Source organism: Primulina eburnea, chromosome 2 (genome assembly GCF_022965805.1).
Source record: "Primulina eburnea isolate SZY01 chromosome 2, ASM2296580v1, whole genome shotgun sequence".
Classification (NCBI taxonomy): Eukaryota; Viridiplantae; Streptophyta; class Magnoliopsida; order Lamiales; family Gesneriaceae; genus Primulina; species Primulina eburnea.
In genome coordinates, this window is record NC_133102.1 from 2,214,259 (window position 1) to 2,236,392 (window position 22,134).

Here is a 22,134-nt window from a genome sequence, read left to right on the forward strand (position 1 = left end):
GTGTGCGTGTCAAGCAATTGATGGGAAATTCTTAATCTTGGTCATATTAAAAGTGGAGTAAATGAAAGTCAATAAATAAAACCAAAAAAACAATTCCAAAAACTGGCTTTTCAATAGATGTGTAGGACCTTTCAAAAAGACCATTTATAAGGAAAATTTAGTAATTTACCATATTCTTAAACGATCCTCAAATCATTAATTTAAGCAAAAAACTTCTTAAATTATAAACAGTGAATTAATTTGTATTAAAATATACACAAAAACTCTTGTGAGACGGTATCACAGATCAATTTCGTGGGTCGAATATCTTATTTGGATCATCCATGAAAAAGTATTACTTTTAATGCTAAGAGTATTACTTTTTATTGTGAATATCGGTAAGGTTGACTCGTCTCACAGATAAAAATTCGTGAGACCTGTCTCACAAAAGACATACTCTAAAATATTAGGACTGACCCGAATTATTAAACATGCATGATTAAGGTTTAGTTTTTGTTGATGTCATTAAGACATGAAAAAGGTCTAAATTAACACCGATTTCAAGGTTTTCCATATTATAAGAAGAAGACAATCATAATTTCTGTGAGACTAACACATTATAGAATACAGATTTGTCTCATTTCATTTGGTTATTTTAATTATAATTTTTTTATATATAAAAAGGCTCAAAAAATTTATCATTTTTGTAAAATGCAAACTTAATAGCATTCTCTAGCTAGCACGTCAAGCATAAAACAAAACATTGCGGAATATAAGTGAGCTTCCGACGAATGTATGGCTAAATAAAAAAATTGAGATATCCATAATCTTCAAATTCTTATCCAAAGCATTAATCTTTACTCACTAAAGTCGAATTTACCTTCATGCAATACATGACGGACCAACAATGTGGTCAAAGCGGGCGAATTAGAAATTCGGCTTCCGTGATTTTTATATAAAGTTATGGTTGATGGTAATTATATAAATCTGAATCGTCTAACATCGAAAATATCATATTTTAAATGTTTTTTTATATTAATAATCATATATGACAGTGGAAATGATTATTTTTCTCACTAAATTGAAAAATTATGGCGACAAACTTATAGTTTAGAAAACATGACCCCAAAAATTTGAAGGGACTAGTTGGTCCAATCCCCAAATGGCCAAAAAGGGTCCCTTTTTTATGGGAATCTGCTGCCAAATATCTTATCCTTATTATGTCTCGTAATGTGTCTATATATTTTCACCAAAACATTTGCATCTTCGTATCGTCAAATTATTCATCTTTCAACTTAGATTTTGAACCGAAGATTTCAATATTCTTTCATATCCTCTAATAAGCCCTTTGAGGATGAGTCTGTATGATATTCATCAATCCTTATGGCCACGTTTCAACAATATTTCTGATCCATTTTTCATGGAAGATGAGCATTGTGTGGACGGATACGCCTTCTCCCCTCCGATTTTCGCAACGGAGGACTCCCACGAAATTTCATCATCAATGCACCAATATCTTGAGTCCATCTTCTCTGATGAGTGCATGGAGTTTCCTCAACTTGTTGATCATGAAGTACAAGAAAATTATTCAAAAGAAGATTTCCAGATGGATTTTGACGAATTCGATCACATGATCATCAAGGATGATGTGGATCATGATCGTGCAATGGATGTATGTCATGCATCCATGGACTCGGGATTCATGCAAATACCTTCATTGTTGGAAGGCATGGAAGTTGGCAGTGAACTATGCCTTCTTCATCTCCTTGTGGCTTATGCAGAAGCCATAGATAATCGAGAAACTTTGCTGTCAAGAGTGATAGTTGAACACATAATAAAGAAAGTTAATCCGGTTGGAGGGATTGTGGAACGTATCTTGTATTATATGTTTCGACATCTGGATAATGAATCGGATTACATCATTAAAGAGTCCATGAGTAATTTTTATGCAGCATTCAAAGCATTTTATCAGATTTTCCCGCATGGGAAGTTTGCTCACTTTGTGGCAAATTCGGCTATTATCGAAAACATGCCTAGCGATGTGGATATCATACATGTATTCGATTTCGACATTGGAGAGGGGATTCAAATATCAACGTTCTTGGAAGAAATAAAGCAATATCGATGCAAGGAGGTGAGAGTAACATCGGTGAGATTCGGTGAAGATTGCGAATTATTTACCCACTCGATATGGAACTTCGAGGAGACGAAGATCAGGATTTGCGATCACGCGAGATCCTGTGGGATAGATATGAAAGTAGAAGAGGTCGGATTCATGGATTTGGAATGTAAAATGAAGAACATAGAGAAAGAATCTCGTGGGAGAAAATCTTGGTACGTTTTCAATTGCATGGTGGGGCTCCCACATATGGGAAGAATTAAGAGCAAGAAGCGTGTCTTTGAATTTCTTAAAGTGGCTGAAAATTTCTTACAAAATGTCACAAATTGTGACACAAAATTCAACAAGGGCATCATCACTTATGGTGATGGTGATACATGGTATAGCAATATGACAACTTGTGGTGATTATACAACATTCTTGGATTCGAATGTCACTCATTTCCGAGCCTTTCTCGAGTCGATGGAGTTCAGTTTTCCATACCATCTCAGAGAAGCCAGGGTTGCATTAGAATCTCTCTTCGCGGAGCCTTACTTTTCGTCGATTACGTTGGAGCGAAAATGGGAGGAGAACAGGCAATATGGTGGTGATCAACAAGTAATTGGATCACTTGGAGTGGAGGGATTGAGATTGAGTGAGAAATGTATACTTGAGGCCATCGAAATGGTGAATCAAGGGGATAGTAATAGCCCATATGGGGTGAGATTTGTGAGTGAAAAGAAGAATCATGAAATGGTGATGGATTGGAGAGGGACTCCATTGGTGAGAGTTTGTTGTTGGAAAAGATGAAGAAATTTCGGATTTGGATCATCTGTATAGTGAGTATATCTCGTTACGTTTGAAAATTTTTCAAATTTATCTGACACTATATCATGTCTTTTCAGCCATAACAGATGATCTAAATCCAAAAATTTCATATAGAGTGAATAGGTCAAAATGGAATAAAACTAGGATTATTCTTATTTGATAAAATATTATTGGGACGCAATATTTATGTTTGGTTAGATTTAAACTTTTTTTTGGAGAAGTTGTGGATATTATATTTGGAAAAAAAATATTCGAAATATATCGATTCAATTTTTTTGCAGATTTTTGTCATCGTTCATACTAACCCATTATATTGTACGTAGTTGGAACCATTGGATTGGTAAACCCATATAATTAAACTCGTTTAAGGACCACAAAAAAAAAACCCATTAATATTTTTATTGAAATTTGAGTCTCAACTTTGAAATTTTCACCAATCAATTCAAAATAGTTGACCGAGTAGAATAGGTTGATTATTTAAATAAACAAAAAAAAAATTAAATCTTGAATTTTTTGCATTACTATATGTTCCTAAATATATTGTCTCGAGTCAACTGGTCCACATGCAGATTAATCAGCTAAGCCTTAAGCATATTCCAAAAAATAGTTTCATCAAACATTATATTATATTTTCCAAATTATTTATTAGTTATTTTTGTTTAACTAATATAAAATTTAGAATACCTTGCAATATATCATTATCCATCCATCTACTCAAAAAATAATCCAAACATGCATTATATCCCAAAAAAATTCTAAAAACTACTTCATGAAAACAATTATTTAATTTTAAAAAAGAAGAACTGAAATAAAAAATTTCCAAGTTTTTGGGTGAAACGCGTAAACTTTTGGTAAGAGAGTTGTTGTCATGCAGAAGAAGTTTCTGCACGTATTTTGTGGACTTAGAACTGAGTCCGAGTGATTATAATTTTGTGATATCATTAATTAGTTTAGCTTCAAACGTTGAAGTTTTCTTTGTTTATTTAATTCAATTCGTTTGTCAAATTAAGTTCGTTTTTAAGTTTAAAAAACGTAAGATTAAAGACTTATTTTTTTATTCTATCTAGAAACTCATTCCACTTCTTTCGCTGGGATGAACTAAGTAAATATATTATGTCAAAATTAAACAATTTATTTATTTGTGGGCAAAAACTCGTGTGAGACGGTCTCACGGGTCGTATTTTGTGAGACGGATCTTTTATTTGAGTCATTCATGAAAAAATATTACTTTTTATGTTGAGAGTATTACTTTTTATTGTGAATATCAGTAGGATTGACATGTCTCAAAGATAAAGATTCGTGAGACCGTCTCATAAAAGACCTATTCTATAAAGTACTCTTCTTACTTAGTTTAAGCAAGTTCTTAGAAAAGATTGCTAATCGAGGCAAGTTCTTTGAAAAGATTGCTAATCGAGGCAAGTTCAGATATACAATCGCTTATTTACATTTTATTAAAGAGGTAAAAATGATGTTTTATATTGAACTTTGGGAAGTGAAGCTCAAGCAAAAACTCGAAAATCAAAATATTTGGTTTCTGAATTTTCAATGTAATTTGTAATAAAAAATTATAAAAATATATTTTCAAATCTAAAATGATTGTGGTTAAGCATTCCAAGTCCAACTATGAAAACTGATGGACTTAGTCTTCATTGCACATCATGGAAAATACCCCAATCTTCAACACCAGTTCGCGTGATTCAATTCTGAGTTAAATGCTACCAATAAACTACTTATATACATTCCCTTTACCTTGATATTTTTGGATCGATAATCTCTAAAGTCCACGCATGTTTCTTCAATCTATATTAGTTAAGTTACTTGGCTTCAATTCTCCAAAAATCACATCTTCAATGACTCCATCTTTCAGTTTCTTGATAATAATACTTTTCATTTTGTTCAACTTTTTCTTCATTTCTCAGTCTTTGAACTTCACGTACAATGGATTCAACAGTTCATCTCTTCTTCAAGATGGATCAAGTCTCATTGAACCAAATGGAGCTCTAAGACTTACAGAAAATAAACGAAATGTAATAGGCCATGCATTTTATCCCACTCCAGTTCCCATTTTCAATAACAGTCCTAATGCTTCTTCATTCTCCACGTATTTTGTGTTTCAAATCATCCCTTCTTCTGCAAACCGAGGTGGGTTTGGTTTAGCCTTCGTTCTAGCTCCATCGCCAAGATTTCCGGATCCAGAGCCAGGTCATTACTTGGGAATTTTCAACTCGAGGAATGATGGGAGCCCATCAAACCATGTTTTTCTTGTGGAATTCGACACGATGAATGGGCATGAAGAAAACTCGGATACTGAAGGGAACCATGTTGGGATTAATGTGAATGGGATGAAATCCATGGCTACTGATTCGGCGACGTTTGCTTTTAATGGAACAAGAGAGAACAAGGAGATTATCATGGAGAGTGGAATGCCAATCCAGGCTTGGATCGAGTATGATGGTCATAGAAAAATTTTGAATGTAACACTTTCTCCATTGCTTAATCCTAAGCCAGCCACACCTTTGATGTCTGAAAACCTTGATTTGTCCAACTATTTAAGATCTTCCATGTATGCTGGATTTTCGGCAGCCACTGGAGAAAAAGTTAGCTCACACTATATCCTGGGATGGAGCTTCAAGCTTAATGGGATGGCTGATCCACTGAATCTTGATGGGCTTCCTGTCAAGCCTATTGAAAAATCCCCTAGAAATAATGCTAAGGCGAGAAAAGTACTTATTGTAACCTTTTCTGTGCTGCTTCTATTCTTGCTAATGGTTTTGGGAAGCATATTTTTGTATAGGAGAATGATGAAGTTTGAACATTTGGAGGACTGGGAATTGGATTGCCCTCGTAGATTCCGGTACTGGGATCTTTACAAGGCAACGAAAGGGTTTAAAGAAAGTGAAATTATTGGAATTGGAGGATTTGGAGCTGTGTACAGAGGTGTTTTACCAACAAATGGGACTGAAATTGCAGTTAAAAAGATCTTGTCTAACAATCCCATTCAGGGGATAAGGGAATTTGCTGCAGAAATTGAGAGTCTTGGAAAATTAAGGCACAAGAATCTGGTGAATCTTCAGGGATGGTGTAAGCACAAAAAGGATCTCCTCCTAGTTTACGACTATGTCCCAAATGGAAGTCTTGATTCCTTACTGTACAAATCCGAAAATGTCAGCACCATTTTTTTGGATTGGGAAAAAAGATTTAATATCATCAAAGGAATTGCATCTGGGTTGTTGTACCTACATGAGGAGTGGGAAAAAATCGTCATACACCGGGATGTGAAGTCGAGTAACATTCTAATAGATGGTAATATGAATCCGAGACTAGGAGATTTTGGACTAGCTAGATTTTACGACCACGGGAAAATCTCTCACACGACAAATGTGGTGGGAACGATAGGTTACATCGCACCAGAACTGACTCGAACTGGCAAGGCCTCAACAAGAACAGATATTTTTGCATTTGGGATTTTGCTCCTAGAGTTGGCATGTGGGAGGGCACCTATAGTTTCTGAGATGGACCGCGACGTCATATTGGCTGACTGGGTGGTAGAGTGTATGCAAGTAAACAGCATATTCGATGCAGTAGATGTCAATTTGAAGTCAGATTACGTAGTTGAAGAGATGGAAATAGTGTTGGGACTTGGCCTTTTGTGCTCTCACCCGAAGGAGGAAAAAAGGCCTAATATGAGGCAAGTAATGAAGTATCTTAATGGAGAAGAATTGCTGCCACTGTTGGATCAATTAAGCTCAGTTGGTTCGAGGAGAAGTGAAGAAATTACGTCAAGATTATTGGCTTTAGGGTTAAGTGATAGTATTATCACCAATGCAGTACATAACTCATTTTCTGTAGGGGAAATGTCTTCTAGCTCTTTAAACACGGGCAGGTGAAGATTAATTAATAGCTTGTAACATAAAAAAGTTGTATTACCAAGTCTTGATTCCATCAACTTATAATCTTCTTTTACGTTAAATTTTCCAAAATACTAACATGTTCTTGAAGGACCTGGTGTGTGTCAATTTGGATTCTCCTCGTGAATATTCCATGCAACATTATAGGTCAAGAAAAAATATATGAGCGCAGGCACGTTAGTCAAAACATTGGTTCATGCGATATCTAAATTATGTTAGGAGGAAAAGTTAACATGTATTAAAAATATGTTAGGAGGAAAAGTTGACATGTTCTAAAAATATTCTATAAAAATTCAACAATTTTTTGTCTGTTGGTTGAATCCTTAGTGCAATCACTTTTGCAAGCTCCAGGAGCGGGGTCCGGCCCCCTTGGGCTCCACCAGCGATCGGTATAAACTATGAATGCTGCAGCCTTTTAAGTTGCTAGCACCAACTGGTCGAGAAAAACTAGCGTTAGAACTCGGAGGAGAAGAAAACATCAGTTTCTTTTGTGCTAGAGATGCAACAGCTAGGGCTCGGGCATGTGGAAGAAACCTTTGAATAATGAAATCTGGAGACTGGTTAGAGTCATCAGGCTCTTCGGAAGAACATGTATCGGTATCGCCATTTTCCGCTAAGCCTTCCATTGTTTCGGCTAATGAAAATATGTCGACTGCTTCGTTACCGCAAAAGCCATCAACAACACAGTTAGGGAGTTGGATATCTGCAGGGGCTCCTCCTCCAATGGCCAATGGCTGCCACCGGCTGGAAGGCGGAGGAGTTTGTGGTGTCTGATACGTGTTTCCGTTGTTGGCGGGTATTTGATCCCAAGAAAAGGGCACTCCCGTGTTGATGCCGGGGGTATTGAAATTTTCTTGCAATAGTTTGATAGCTAAGGAGGAGTTCAGTTTTGTGATGCGCTGCTTTTTTCAGATTTTTGTCACATTTCAAAAATCGTCGTTAATTAACGATGATTTTGAATAGATTAGCAATGATTAATTAACAATGATTTAATCAAAAATCGTTTTGAATAGATTACCAACGATTAATTAACAACAATTTAATACAAAAATCGTCGCTATTTAGTCCAAAACCGTCGTTAGCGACGATTTTTTACAAAATTCATAGCTAACCGTCTAATTTTTTTTGTCTAATTTTTTTTTAAAAAAAATTGTTTTATAATTATTTGTACATATTTTTTAATAATTTCCTCGACTTATCTAATTAATGAATTTCAAATTTGTAAATAAGCTATAAAACAATTAAACCTGTCGATAAAATAACCGAACAACAAAATTAAATAACGTCATAAAACCGATCGTTCATAAGTTTCAATAAATACAGGCTTAGATAAAATAAAAAAAACTAAGTAGACTGATTTTCTTCGCCGTCGCATGCATCGTCACCATCGCCATCACCGTGACCAGAGTCTTGTGATGGTGGGATGTTCTCAGGCGAGTACCTCAGGACCTTTCCCTTTCCCGAACGTCGATGATGCGATGATCCAGCTGCGTATGGGTCATCAAAATATGATGACCCTGATAAAGCGCGTCCTCTGCTAGATGAGCCTCGACCATACAGAAATCGTTGGGATGTTTGTGGCTGTGGCTGTGGTAATCCAGCGATGAGTCGACGAACCTGGTCCTCCAGACTCGTCATCCTATCCTTCAACGACGCATTCTCCTGCTGGGTCGCCTCCAAAGTGGTCTGCGTCGCCTGCAGGTCGATACGGAGATGCTCATTAATGCTTTTTTGTGCCTCCCACTCTGCTCGCATCCTCTCTGTATCCTGCGACCCTCTGCTGGAACTGCTCGAACCTCCACGTGGACGTTTTGCCATCTCATCCGGATAGATCGTGGAGGCCATGGAACCACAACCATACATTCGTCCCTTTTTCGGTCCACCGATGACCTTGTTGAACATGCTGTTCACCTCTCCCGAAGTAGGTGGACTAGGAATCGTCCCATCTTCGAGAGGTGTCAAAGACTCGTGCATGTAAGCCTGCATGGCTTGCTGTTTAAAAAAAAATAAAGTTATATAAAAACAATATTTTCCAACACATTTTAAAATGATATAATTATAATTAAACATAATACTTACATCAACAAGTCGTGAACGCTCGTCGACAAACGATCCGTCGTCGTGTCGGTGTGTGTGAACATATAGCTCCCACGACGTCGGATCTCTATGATGTTGTTCTCGCTGCATAATTAATTCGATTGTATGTAATTAGAGACGCTAAAATCATATATTTCAATAATAATCACAATGTTTAATAACGAAATATTAACATACTTACGAATTTCTTGCAATGTGCGCTGTAAGTCTTCGAGCCACCAATGTGCTTTGTAGTCCCAGTCCCAGGTCCTGCTGGCTCGCTATTCCTATTATCCTTGTTTTTGGCTGCCCTAGCCAACCACTTCTCGTCACTCCATGCCAACATCCATGAAGCCCAACGTTCGTTGCTGACTGTTTGCGGATGACGATCAGCACTCCTCCACGAGTGAATAGTGCGACGATACTGTGTAGCTATGTTCTTGTACCATAGCTGTCTGATGGTATCGTCGAGATGAACTGGCCATCTATATTTTTTCTGTCAATAAAATGCAAGACAACAGTAATGAGATTTATTGTTACCGTGACGTAAAATTAATTTTAAAAACATAAATCAAAATGTTGAGCAATTGCAATAAAAATCTATATACCAAAACTTACAATGAACCCCTCCCAATACCATTGTCGCTGGTCTTTTGTAACATGCTTCCATGAATAGCCTTCGTCACATGTTTGTAACGAAAACTGAGCAGTAATGAACCGGATAACCCTATTGTGATCCGGCTGAAATCTGTTATCGAAATTTTTAAAATTAGCACACAATTATATAAATTTTTTTACCAAAAAATTCTAATAAACAAAAAAAATAATTTTATAACTTACATGCCATCTGCGACCCATATCGGAGTACGACCATCATCCGGAGGCGATCCGTGTTGCTGCTCTGCCATATATACGTACAAAATCTATGTATGCAAACGATTCATTAATTATGTGCACAAAGTAAAATATATTTTATCCAAATTACAATTCAATCATAAATAAACTCAACACTATCGTTATCCATTTTATCCTACAAAAAAATAAATAAGATGTATTTTACTGAATCGTTATCATTTACTCATTAATTAAAAAGATTAATATACGAACTACTTAATTCTCTTTCAACAACATAAGTAGGACAATTTAATAATTTTCATGTTGACAATTAATTGAACATTTAAATTAGATAATATTTTAATAACAAACATGTAATATATATTATTTAATTTCTAAATAACATGAATAATAACAAACTTACAATCTGACGGTAGAAGGCGCCGGAGCACTATACACGCGCAAAAAAATCAGCTGGAAAACGACCTACACTACAAGCTAACAAAATTCATGATCTTAACCATCGCTAAGAAATTTAACAAAAATTGAAGCTAAAAAAAACTTACCCCAAATCGAAACTAAAATTGGCTAAGAGAAAAAAATTTATCAGAAAACTGTCGCTAATATTAAATCTGTCGCAATTTTTTAAATGATATGTTTAAACAAAAACCGTTGCGTTTTCGTCGCAAAATAAGGCGACGGTTAAACCGAACCTTCACTAACACCGATTTTTTTTGTAGTGAATGTTTCTTCTTGTTGAAGAATAGGAACATCAAGGGGAGAACCACTTCACTTGGAAACTAAGTTGGTTATCACTCATCCAAAGATTTTGCAATGAAGGCCAAAGAGAGACTGAGAAATGAACCCACCAAGTGTATAAACCCCGAATAATTTGTATACAAGAATGTGCAGGCCTTAAAAACGGTTGGAAGATGGTGAATCTTTAAGATCAATAACACTGATGTCTATACTTCCGAGTTTCTCGGATTTCTGACACTGGAATCGAACCAGCAAGGTATACAAGAAATCCACCTAAACTAGTTCTGTTTTGTCGGTCGTGCGGGATGGAAATGGTCGGGGAACTTGATAGTAATCCTTCTATCACATAGAGCTAACCAAATTCTAGAAATTATAATCAAACTCGATCAGAACAGAACACAAGGGAAATAATCAACCATAATGCGAAGACATTGGTAAAACAAAATTCTGTTACATACATCGCTGGGTTAGAAATAAGAGAAATGCACTACTTAGATCTATGTCTCATCTTTCCGCGCTTCCTCTTCAACCTCCTCATACGCTTCTTCTTCCACTGTTACAAATCACCACACAATACACGAAATAGAAAATTGAAAAACAGATAAAAATTAATTAAAAGTTATGCCTGGAATCATGAGACGATGATTTTTTTTAAAAAAAAAATCTACCTTGGCTCTGTAATCACCACACAATACACGAAATAGAAAATTGAAAAACAGATAAAAATTAATTAAAAGTTATGCCTGGAATCATGAGACGATGATTTTTTTTAAAAAAAAAAATCTACCTTGGCTCTGTAATCACCACACAATACACGAAATAGAAAATTGAAAAACAGATAAAAATTAATTAAAAGTTATGCCTGGAATCATGAGACGATGATTTTTTTAAAAAAAAAAAAATCTACCTTGGCTCTGTAATCACCACACAATACACGAAATAGAAAATTGAAAAACAGATAAAAATTAATTAAAAGTTATGCCTGGAAACATGAGACGATGATTTTTTTTTATATAAAAAAAAATACTACCTTGGCTCTAATGGCGAAAGTGATTTGGTTGTGAAATCAGAACGCCTCCCCGAAGAATATTACAATCCGATTCCGAGCGATGACAGTACAATTCCAAAAACCCTAGAGTGAACATCCGATTCCGAGCGATGACAGTGCTAGGGTGAACACTCGTTTTTATAGTCGGTGTCCATTTAATGGGACAAAAGGCCCAATTATGTTGGGCTTCCACCAGCCCAAATTTCTTAACTTTTGTTTTAAGTCGCATGACTAAAATATGGAATTCTTTAAATAATCTTAAGAATAATTAATTTCAATTTCCCCATTAAACTATGATGAACTACTTAACTCTTCTAAACTACTGATTACATTATTTTACTTCATATATTATAGCACAAATTAGGCAACATTGTCTAAAGAAACCAAATTGATAGCATTTTACATGTGATTATGATTAAATATTTAAATTTTGATCTTTAATAAGGATTATTAATTTACATTTTGTTATATTTTATTAAATTATGAAGAATTATAAAATATGGACTGTTTGGTAAAGCCAAAATTATAAGAAAAAATCAGAAGTTATTCTCTATAAGAAACACTCGATTACTGACAACTGATAGTGATGATGATGATGATCAATAATCTTATTTAACCATGAAAAAATAAAATAAAAAAAATCGAATTTAAACTTGTAGTTGAAATAAACCTCCAATCATCTCATCTGCATTTACATTTTACATTCACGACATCAGCATAACTAGTTGTTTGTCAGATAAATTATCTGTGGACTTTCTATCATTCATGGAAAACTACAAAAGAAGATGTATAATTACTATATCCTTCACATATCCCGTGTCTAAAAAAACACGATACAATCTCAAAGATTGCAAGAAAATAGCTATTAATACTCTCAAATTCTTCAAAGTCCATCTTTCTACCTTTCCCTCTTCGCCTCACTCCTTGTATACATTTTATATGCCCAGTGTCAGCACGAAAAGATAGAGGGGCGGGCATCTTCGCATTAAGAATGTCGTCGACAGAATTTGCTAGCCAAGTAACAAGGATTTTGATTTTCATTTTAGAGTAGGCTTTTGCTTTGTCTTGGTAAACTGCACATCAGCGTTCAGTATCGAAATTATAAAATTCTCGACTGCTTCTTCAGTTATGTCACCTTGAAATGTAGCAAATGTTCCTCTCTTTGGTTTGTAGGCCACCAAGAACTTTTGTGATGACTTGAAACCTGATTTCTCGAAAGCATTTAAGAATGATTGGTGCTTGGTAGCATCAAGGAGAGAGTAGGAAATTGAAGTTCTCGGACCAGAGACTCCAGTCTGTTTTCTGGAGAATGATTTTTGAGACACCTAAAAAGACCAAGCAAAGATATAGACAGTGAGATAGCTGCTTCTATCACATCATCACAGAATCAATATAGGTTATTCTTAACATCATAAGTCATTACTTACAGATTTTAAAATTGTTTGAAGGTTGTCCCTTGATTTGGATGACCTAAAAGCACCAATTAAACAGACGGGAGACCCATCTCCACATACATCATGAAAGTTTGATCCTGTAAGCAAGGGTATGTGATTATCTCCTGATTCAGGATGGTTTGTTTTGGTTGAAGCAACCTTGTTTTTCTTCTCAAAATTTTCGAGTAGGCCACTGAGGTCTTGAACAGCAGATTTTAAATCTTTCACGGATATCCCAGATTTGAGAATCACTTTCTCACCATTTGATAGCCAGCCAATGATAGCTGGAAGTGAATTGACCCCTAGCGCCCTCACAGAAGGATCAGAATCACGAACCTATAAAATGATCATTAGTTTCATTTTATAAAGCAAACATCAAACATAAATCCAAGTTTGGTGTACCACGACATGAAAAATGTAAGCACCCACGAAACCCACAAAAAACTATTCCTCGTATTGTAGGAGAGGCACACTTAAAACTACCTCTGCGTTGTAGAATGCAAAGCGTTTGTGGTATAAGCCGCTAAGTGCCCGCCAGATAACAGGTGTACTTTTCTTCGTAGACAAAAGCATCACTTTAGGTAATGTTACAGCTTCAGCAGCAACTTTGAACTGACTCAAGTTAACGCCCTTCGAAAATTTGGGCAAATTGTCTCGACAAAAACTTTTTAAGCCTTCCACATCTAAATCACCACTGTACTCGACCAAAGAGCCCCTTTCACCTTTTGAGTACGAATAAACATAAACCTTTGGAGCTCTGCGTAAATGTACACCTAGCTCCTTGCAAAATGATGCTTCAGATTCACAGTTTACGCTTCCAACCTGTGTATGTTAACATTTCCATATTCTATGAGTTGATGTTTTTAGATAAATAGTATGTGAATAGAAAATGAACTTGTACCTTCAGTGCTCCCACCAGTGGAGCAGCAACCTCCTCTATAATAGATTCATAATATTGTGTCCCTTGGAGATCGGGAGAGTAAAATAACAAGAGCCAACTCATCCCTCTATCATTTATTTCTTTCTTATAGAATTTTGAATTTACAGATAAAATGCTCTTATCAGAATTCCGACCTCCGTACTGAGACCTACTTGAACTACCGAAGCCACCAAATTGACTCCCTCCTCCCTTACCACCTCCAAAAAGATTGGAAAATATATCATTTAAACCAAAACCAAATGAGCTTTGCCCACCATAACCAGGATCACCGCCAAAAGAAAATGAGAATGACTTTGAACCTCCCTGTCCACCAGGCCCAAAATTAAACCCACTTTCTCCGGGCTCGCCACCAGTAAATAGGTATATCCACCATGATTTCCAGAAGTGCTAGCATCAAATCCAGGATTTCCTTTTTCATCCCCAAAAAGATCATAGTTTTTCCTCTTCTGCTCGTCAGATAATATATCATATGCTGGAAAACAATTAAATAAACAAAGATCAAGAGATTTCACCAAGAGAAGAATATAACAGGCCATAGAATATAGAACCCAAAAGAAAGGGTATCAGGGAAAACAAGGAAATGAAAACAAAAGGCACCACCACCCACAACTATTAGACATTATGCGAGAACAAAGTAGAGCAGAAATGTTTTCATTTTGAATAATATCACACACACAAAAAAAACAGTATCATGGTTCGTTTGTAAGTACGCTCATGGTATTTATTATTGCATTATTTAAACAGGTTTGGCCTAATAGCCCACTACGCATTTTTTATTTTACACCCCCATGAATCCATTGCTAACCTCACCAAAGCACGGACGGCTTCTAAAAATACTGTATTTCTATTTTCATATGACGGTAGCCGCTGAATTATTTAAATTGGCGGAACTCAAAGGAGATGAGAGTGTTGTACCGTTATTAATCTCAGCAAACTTCTCTTGGGCACCCTTATTCTTGTTTTTGTCTGGATGATATTGGAGTGATAGTCTGAACAAAACACATTAACATGCAAAAAATCAGCCAAGAAGTATAAAACTTCATGTGACCATAATAATCAACAAGAAGGACCAACGAAACACAATAAAGAGCACAAAATTCCAAAGCAGACACTTACTTGTGAAAAGCTTTCTGAATTTCACGTTGACTTGCGCTGCGATCAACCCCGAGTACCTGAAAGAACATATAAATTTGTTTCAAGTTAAAAAAATGGAAAAAAAGATCTCCATCAAGTGATGAAAAAGAAATTCTTGATGGAAGAAGTATAATGCTTAAGTTTCTGTGCTGTTTCCAAACTGTCACATGTACTTCAGATAATAATAACCTATAATTTTAAGTTTTTATTTTAATATGGATAAAGCGAGTGTCTTATATATTCCAAACGAGAAGTAGATTTAACAGCATGTCATAGAACTTAGTCTCGTAATAAATAGGCAAATCTAACTAGAAATCTGTCTGCATATGCAAACTGATGCAACTGATATTAAAAATATTTTTCTTCGAAGGAAAATTTGAAACTTTTCTCTGCATCATCACTATGCATAAGCATTAGAGTCCTCCTAGAAAGCTAGAGTCCCACGCGTAAACAAAGAAATACGGGTACGGCACCATTAAACAACGGGACACTTTCACACAGGGGTGTAAGCCTTCTCAATAAAACAACGGAACACTGGCACACAGGGGTGTAACCAACCCTTCATCGATAAATAACCATTCAAATTTCTAAGAAGTAAGAACATCTTCCGCACAAAATAAAAGGAAAAGTCAAGGTCTTCACTGTATTTCTCTCCACGCATAACGATGCAACCAATTCCTTCGAAGAACTTGCTGCATTGTCCTGATTGTTTAGATAGTCGCAATCGCAAGGAACGACAACTAGCATGGATGATTTTTCGCTACTCCACCAAAACTAATCCTAAGTCACTCTTCTCCAAATCAAGAACAAAAAACGCAAAAAAGGATAAGATAATTACAATTACAACAACAACAACAAGAACACGTACGAATAACACTTGAAACATTACCTTGTAAGGATCAAGCTTTTTCGATTCACAAAATACCATTAGCAGCAATCCGGCGGCCATAATCAGCAGTCCAAAACGAGCCTTCATGCTTAGATCCTAGATAAATAAAAACCTAATTTCGCACAAAAATTCCCTCTATAAGCTTGTTTAAGGAGCAACAAGAAAGAAAATTTCGGGAAAGAAAATTTATAGATTTGGTAGGAATCGGGTTCGAGAAGAATCTAGAGCAACAGTGGGGGTACACGTGGCAGTTTCAAATTTTCCCACGAGTTTCGCCCAATAGGATTTCAGCATTCCCGTGTTGTTGTGTGGCCGCTCCTTCTTTCTCCGCTGCTCTGAATATCACACCACATCGCTTTCCTTCATTATTCCACTTGGTAAAATTAATCAAGCAACGCGTTGTCTTTTGTGAATTGTGACGGTGATTTTTTTATTTTCGTTATGTATGGAAAAATATTATTTTTTATTATAAATATTTATAAAATTAATTTATTTCACGGATATAAATTCATCGTCTCACAAAAGACCTACTCAATTAATGATCAATTTGAGAAATTTTTTCTCATTATTTTATGTATATTAAATCAAAATTATAAGCTATCATATATATTTTTTAATTATTTAAAAAATATAAAATTAAAATTCGTCATCTCATCTCGAATTTAATAATGAATCAAACATACTATTATTTATTTAATATTATTCTACATCATATTTGTACAAACTCGTCAATCCAACCAAAAAAATTGAGAATCGTCTATGCTCTATAAGTTATCTATTTCGACAAATACTTGTATAAAATTATATATATATTTACTAACATTGAATATAAGTGCACAAATTCAGTGGGACTTAAAAGAACCACGTGGCTCCGCCTCTGAACAAGTATAACACACACGCATATATATGTATATATATGTATATGTATATCTATGTATATATGTATATGTATATATATGTATATATATGTATATGTATATTTCATGTATAAAAAGTTATCATATCAATAAAAACTTAACACATGACAATTAATCGATAACGAAAGAAAATATCATCAAAAGGTCGTCGATCCATCATTGAATGGCGTAACAAGCAACTTAATTAATATATTTGAAGGATATATAATTTATACATAAAATAAAATTGATGTATTTTAGTGAGAATACAATTGCGATTTCAACTAATTTAAATAACAACGAAGTGTTGATAATAAAACACGTAAAATTAATAAAGAAGCTTCAATAAATCAGCGATACATAGCAATTTCACAAAACTTCACGTATGGTCCATACTTATTGCATGTCTCCAAAATCACCGGGGCCGATTCACCTGTTGGAACATCATTTGGCTGGTGCTGTCCAAACTGAATATTCCAGAGAAATCACCTGTATTGTTGTTGTAAGCAGTCATTTGAATACTGTAAAGATCCGCAGGGTTGGCTGAAGCCGCATAAAGATCGTTTGATTCGGCACCATTATTCATCAATCCCGCAGATTCTTCGTGAATCTCCGGTTGTTGCGCCCAAGGATGCTGATTAAACTTCCTCAAACCTTCGAGTTCCCTGGCCACCTCTTTCATGGTGGGTCTGTCTTCGCCATTCAAGTCTAAACATCTTTTTATCAAGTCAGCGACGGCCTGGAGCTGCTCCAGGGAACCCTCTCGTATTACTCGGGGATCAAGAACCTGAAACAGTCTGTTTTCTTTAATCGCCATTACGAAATGCGTTGTTAGGTTCCGTTCTTCTTGACTTCTTTCCATGTCGATTGGTTTTTTCCCGGTCAGAAGCTCCGCCATCACGACCCCGAAACTGTAGACGTCGCTTTTTCCAGTCAATTGGCTGGTGTGGAAGTATTCGGGATCCAGGTATCCTAGTGTGCCTTGGACTAATGTGGTGACTTCGGTTTGATCCAGGGCGACTAGTCTGGAGGCCCCGAAGTCCGAGATTTTGGTAATGTAGTTTTCGTCTAGTAAGATGTTGGCAGATTTCACGTCCCTGTGGATGACAGGAATCGATGCTGCTGAGTGAAGATATGAAAGGGCATCTGCTGCTTCTGAGGCGATTCTTAAACGGTTGTCCCATGATAACCAAGTCATTCCCCTGTTCTGGTGTATGTGTTCGTAAAGCGTCCCATTCGAAACATATTCGTAGACGAGTAAAGGAACTTCGGATTCCAAACAACACCCCAAAAGTTTGACGACATTACGATGATTCACTTGGGTGAGTATCACCACTTCATTTATGAACTGTTCTATTTGGCTTTCATCCATTACTCGAGATTTTTTTATAGCAACTATGCGACTATCAGGTAGGATTCCTTTGTAGACTGTGCCGTATCCGCCTCTGCCGAGGATCCTTTCATCTGCATAATTGTTGGTGGCTTCCTCTAGATCTTCAACCGTGAATATTTTGCTGGAATCCACGGACCCTTCGCGGGAAGATATTTGTTGCTTTAATAAGAAACCTCCATTTTGCTGGAAGAATTTCTCCCTTTGTTTTATGAGCTTTCGTTTCTTCACGCTGAACAATATCCAAGCTGCAGCAATGACTAAGGATAGAAACCCGAATACTATACCTGCGTTTCAGGAAAATGGAAGTCGTGTTGTCATAAACGAAACATAGCACATTCAAATTATTCTCCAAATTATCAAGAAAACATTTGAAAATTACAAAATGACGGATTGAGCTGCAAAAATTGGCTTCAATACAGAAGCTGACTCTTGATTATTGCCTTGATTAAAACCTGCCAAAAGTGGATCTTCTGCTGAATATTGTTAAGAAATTACCAAGGTTGAAACAGCATCTCAACAACCCATGTCATTTTTTCCCAAGAACGAGGTAAAAACATCAAAAGAATTTTTCGATTGTACTAAAATTTAACACAAGTTTTCCTTACTAGCAATCCAAAATCTAAATTTATCACTCGCCAGTATTCAACTTCAAGATAGAATAAGCATTGGAACCGAATTACCTAACGACACCTTGAGCACAGGGAACTGTGAATTAACAGCATAGCAACCGTCCCCATCCCCTCTACCATCTCCGGTCTGTCCTTTCGGACAAGAACATCTGAAATTTCCAAGTGTGTTGATGCAACTATTTTCCGCACAATTGTTCTTGCTCGGATCCGCACACTCGTCAATATCTGCAAAATTAAAAGTAGTCACAAAACTTCGTGAACTCTGGTTTTAGACCATTAAATCAATCAAGTTTATCATCATTATATGAAATGTAATTTATAAAACCTGTGCAAGGTTCCAGATACGGATTGCCTTCGTATCCATCTTTACACCTGCACCTATAGCCGGCCCACACTGTATCCGAATCAACGCAAGTACTATTAGCCTTGCAAAGGTAATCTGGAGAATCCTCGACGTCAGCACAAGTCAAGTTCCCGATCACCCAATCGACCACGATCGGGACGGTGGAAGACACCCTTTGAGCGAAATTTGGGTCAGAGAAATCCGAAACCCCTTGAAAAGTGAACCTCTTGGCCTCACCAAGAAAAGAATAGCTGCATGGATCGAAAGAGGATACGGCGGTGTGGTTTCTAAGGCTTGAGAGCTGGGTAACATAGTATTTGAATCCCTTGGGCACCGAAGTCTGGCTGCACCCAACTCCCGAGCAGGAGCCGCTTACCACATCCTCTGCTTGCGAACAAAGTGAAACGCATCCGCTGGTGAAGACATGGCCAGAAATGCCGCTGATTAGAGACAAATCGTCGCAGCCTATGAGCGTGAACTTGTTCAGCTCCGAATAGCTGAACGGCGTGTTGGTGATGTCTGAAGAGGCGTAGTTTGATTGGACCAGTGCGCCGTATTCATCGTAGCATGTCTTCGCCACGACGTTCGAGATTCGCATTTGGTTGTCGGAGATTTCGTAGATTTGGATGTTGCCGATGTACGCCCGAGGTGGATCGAAAGCGTCGCTGCAGTTGAGCTCGTATATGGCCTCAAGGCCGCAGCCGCTGCCTTTACCGACTCCAAAAGGGTAAGGAACAGTCAAGTTGCCGCATTTACTGGGGCAGCCATGCTTCGTGATGACGGCTCCTTTTAAAATGTTTGATGTGTCGGTGGCCGGAGCCGTTGCATTTAAGTCCGATACGATGGAGCTGGTGGCCGCGGCTGCGCATTGAAGCAGTAAAACACCGCAGAGACAAATCCAGGCTCCTCTCACAAGCACCATTCCGATACAATGACGTACTAGAGAGATGATTAGTGTTATTATATATTATTGCATTCCATGTTTGAAATTAGTATTTGATGTTAACCAACCGAGAAGAGTAGACTTTGAGGATGGTGGACGTGCAAGTCATGCACAGCTAAAGTAAGTTTAAAGCAAAAATATATTGCTAGTTCAATTCGGTACACTTCTATTTTTAAAAATCAAATATATTTAACTTAATACATTTATCTAATGTCTTGAATATTTAAAAAAAAAGATATATACACAATTAGTAGACAATTTAAATTTATATTTCTAAGGAAAAAATGGGTATTCAATACGCTAGCACGATCAATTGACAAAAAATATTGATTTTGATATAATTTCAGTTCATTTAATAATATATAAGATATTGAGATCTAGTCAACAATGTTTAATAAAGAAAAAATCGTTCGAAATTACATAAGTTGTCGTTGCCAATTTGCCATGTGAGGCAAGGGCGTTTATCCTCGCCAAGTCAATGCATCAATAGACAACGGAGACTTCACATTCATCCACACGGATATTATTATGTATTTATAATATATATATATATATATATATATATATATATATATATATATATATATATATATATATATATATATATTATATATATGGGAATTTTGATATTGTAGTCGACAAATATAATATATAATTTTTGCAAAAATAATATATAAATAACAAAGGCAGTATATGATGAAAAAGTTGATAATCAAAATATCATATATTAATATTATATTTTCAATATTTTGTATTAATTTTATCCGAAAAAATACTGAGTATGATAAATACAAAAATATTTTTTTAGACCAAGAAGTGCAAAAATTTATATATTTTTAAAGATAATGAATGCAAACTTAAATTTAATTTTTAAAAATTTAAACTAATTTACCTTGCTTTGAAAAGGACATATATACCTAAAAAAGAGAGCATATTTATGAGAAGATATTTTAAAAAATTTAATAAATAATTAATATTTATAAAACATTACCGTGGGTCAACGCTAGTACTATCTTTTCACGTTCGTTAGCCACTCGAGCATGGCTAGATTTTTTTAAAAAACTTATTACACAAAATATCATTTTTTTTATATTATTTATATCAAGGGGGTAAAAAAGAGAAAGTGACAGGAAGGTTGACATCTGGAATTTTAGGTCAATTTATTTATTTCCATATTAAAGGCCGCCGCAACGTAAGCAGGTTTTTTTTGGGTCAAAAAGCTCGCCTCACGCACATGACGATATGGTTATTGGAATTTATTAAACATTTTGCTTAATATTTTTTGTCTGAAATAATATAAATTCATTAAGATCGTGATTTGAACCTGACTCAATATTAAAACTTAATCTAAAGAGAGATGATTGACCAAACTCATATATGCAACTCACATGGATTTTATCTAACCGATGTGGACAACTAACACACTCATCTCACGTCCACGAACAAACATTTGGAGGATGAAGTTTATGAATAACTAAGCGCACGAGTGGCTCAATTATAGACATTTCAACACATAACGGTGGAACCTGAGTTCTGATATCATGTTAAGATCGAGACTTAAATTTAATTCAACTCTAAAAGCTAGTTCAAGAGAGAGGTTTGTCCAAATTTGTATATACAACTCTCAACTATTTTATCCAATTTTTTGACGACTAACAAAATTTAATCGTTAAAAACATCGGATTATCTTTCTCAATCAAATTGTGAGATCTCCATCGAGCAAAGCCATTGTCTGGTGAGCGATTTAATCGTTAAAAACATCGGATTATCTTTCTCAATCAAATTGTGAGATCTCCATCGAGCAAAGCCATTGTCTGGTGAGCGAATTCAACTGTGTATATTATTTAGTACCTCTTTTGCAACTTGCCATCACCACCACAGATTAATTTGTTATTTGCCTTAAAATTCCACACTGATTGTTTCCAGTTAGACCCACAAAAGTTCACTAACTAAAATTTCATACTTACCATAAAAAATAGTAACCAAATTGCTAGAAAATGTACT

At 35.9% G+C, this 22,134-nt stretch overlaps 5 protein-coding genes across 10 annotated transcripts; 2 read left to right on the forward strand and 3 right to left on the reverse strand.

Annotated features, from left to right (window-relative positions):
• Window positions 1–1,399: 1,399 nt before the first annotated feature.
• On the forward strand, window positions 1,400–2,887 carry LOC140823985 (protein NODULATION SIGNALING PATHWAY 2-like). Its single transcript, XM_073185588.1, has one exon. It carries the CDS (start codon window positions 1,400–1,402, stop codon window positions 2,885–2,887), a length of 1,488 nt encoding a protein of 495 aa, XP_073041689.1.
• Window positions 2,888–4,573: 1,686 nt separating this feature from the next.
• Window positions 4,574–6,841, forward strand: LOC140818402 (probable L-type lectin-domain containing receptor kinase VI.1). The gene has a single exon (XM_073178341.1). The coding sequence runs from the start codon at window positions 4,693–4,695 to the stop codon at window positions 6,790–6,792; it is 2,100 nt and encodes a 699-aa protein (XP_073034442.1). The 5' UTR covers window positions 4,574–4,692; the 3' UTR covers window positions 6,793–6,841.
• Window positions 6,842–8,016: 1,175 nt separating this feature from the next.
• Window positions 8,017–11,648, reverse strand: LOC140818410 (uncharacterized). Of its 6 annotated transcripts, none has more exons than XM_073178385.1 (8): window positions 11,513–11,648; window positions 10,974–11,035; window positions 10,148–10,209; window positions 9,730–9,812; window positions 9,508–9,637; window positions 9,092–9,385; window positions 8,893–8,994; window positions 8,017–8,805 (listed from the first exon to the last, which is right to left on the reverse strand). In XM_073178385.1, the coding sequence occupies exons 4-8, from the start codon at window positions 9,795–9,797 to the stop codon at window positions 8,158–8,160; spliced, it is 1,242 nt and encodes a 413-aa protein (XP_073034486.1). In that variant the 5' UTR covers window positions 9,798–9,812; window positions 10,148–10,209; window positions 10,974–11,035; window positions 11,513–11,648; the 3' UTR covers window positions 8,017–8,157. The 6 variants fall into 6 exon arrangements, with proteins under 6 accessions (XP_073034486.1, XP_073034455.1, XP_073034462.1 ...); XM_073178354.1 differs by having other exon boundaries at window positions 10,941–11,035; XM_073178361.1 differs by having other exon boundaries at window positions 10,148–10,214; window positions 10,941–11,035.
• A 523-nt stretch (window positions 11,649–12,171) lies between these two features.
• Window positions 12,172–16,283, reverse strand: LOC140818445 (dnaJ protein ERDJ3A-like). Its single transcript, XM_073178402.1, is given in 8 exon segments — window positions 12,172–12,855; window positions 12,958–13,299; window positions 13,447–13,785; window positions 13,865–14,259; window positions 14,262–14,375; window positions 14,819–14,892; window positions 15,020–15,075; window positions 15,927–16,283. Coding segments are annotated over 8 exon segments (1,695 nt in total). The 5' UTR covers window positions 16,014–16,283; the 3' UTR covers window positions 12,172–12,567.
• A 797-nt stretch (window positions 16,284–17,080) lies between these two features.
• LOC140818456 (wall-associated receptor kinase 2-like) lies at window positions 17,081–20,180 on the reverse strand. Its single transcript, XM_073178411.1, has 3 exons — window positions 19,170–20,180; window positions 18,896–19,069; window positions 17,081–18,499 (listed from the first exon to the last, which is right to left on the reverse strand). Exons 1-3 carry the CDS (start codon window positions 20,107–20,109, stop codon window positions 17,238–17,240), a joined length of 2,376 nt encoding a protein of 791 aa, XP_073034512.1. The 5' UTR covers window positions 20,110–20,180; the 3' UTR covers window positions 17,081–17,237.
• Window positions 20,181–22,134: the final 1,954 nt, after the last annotated feature.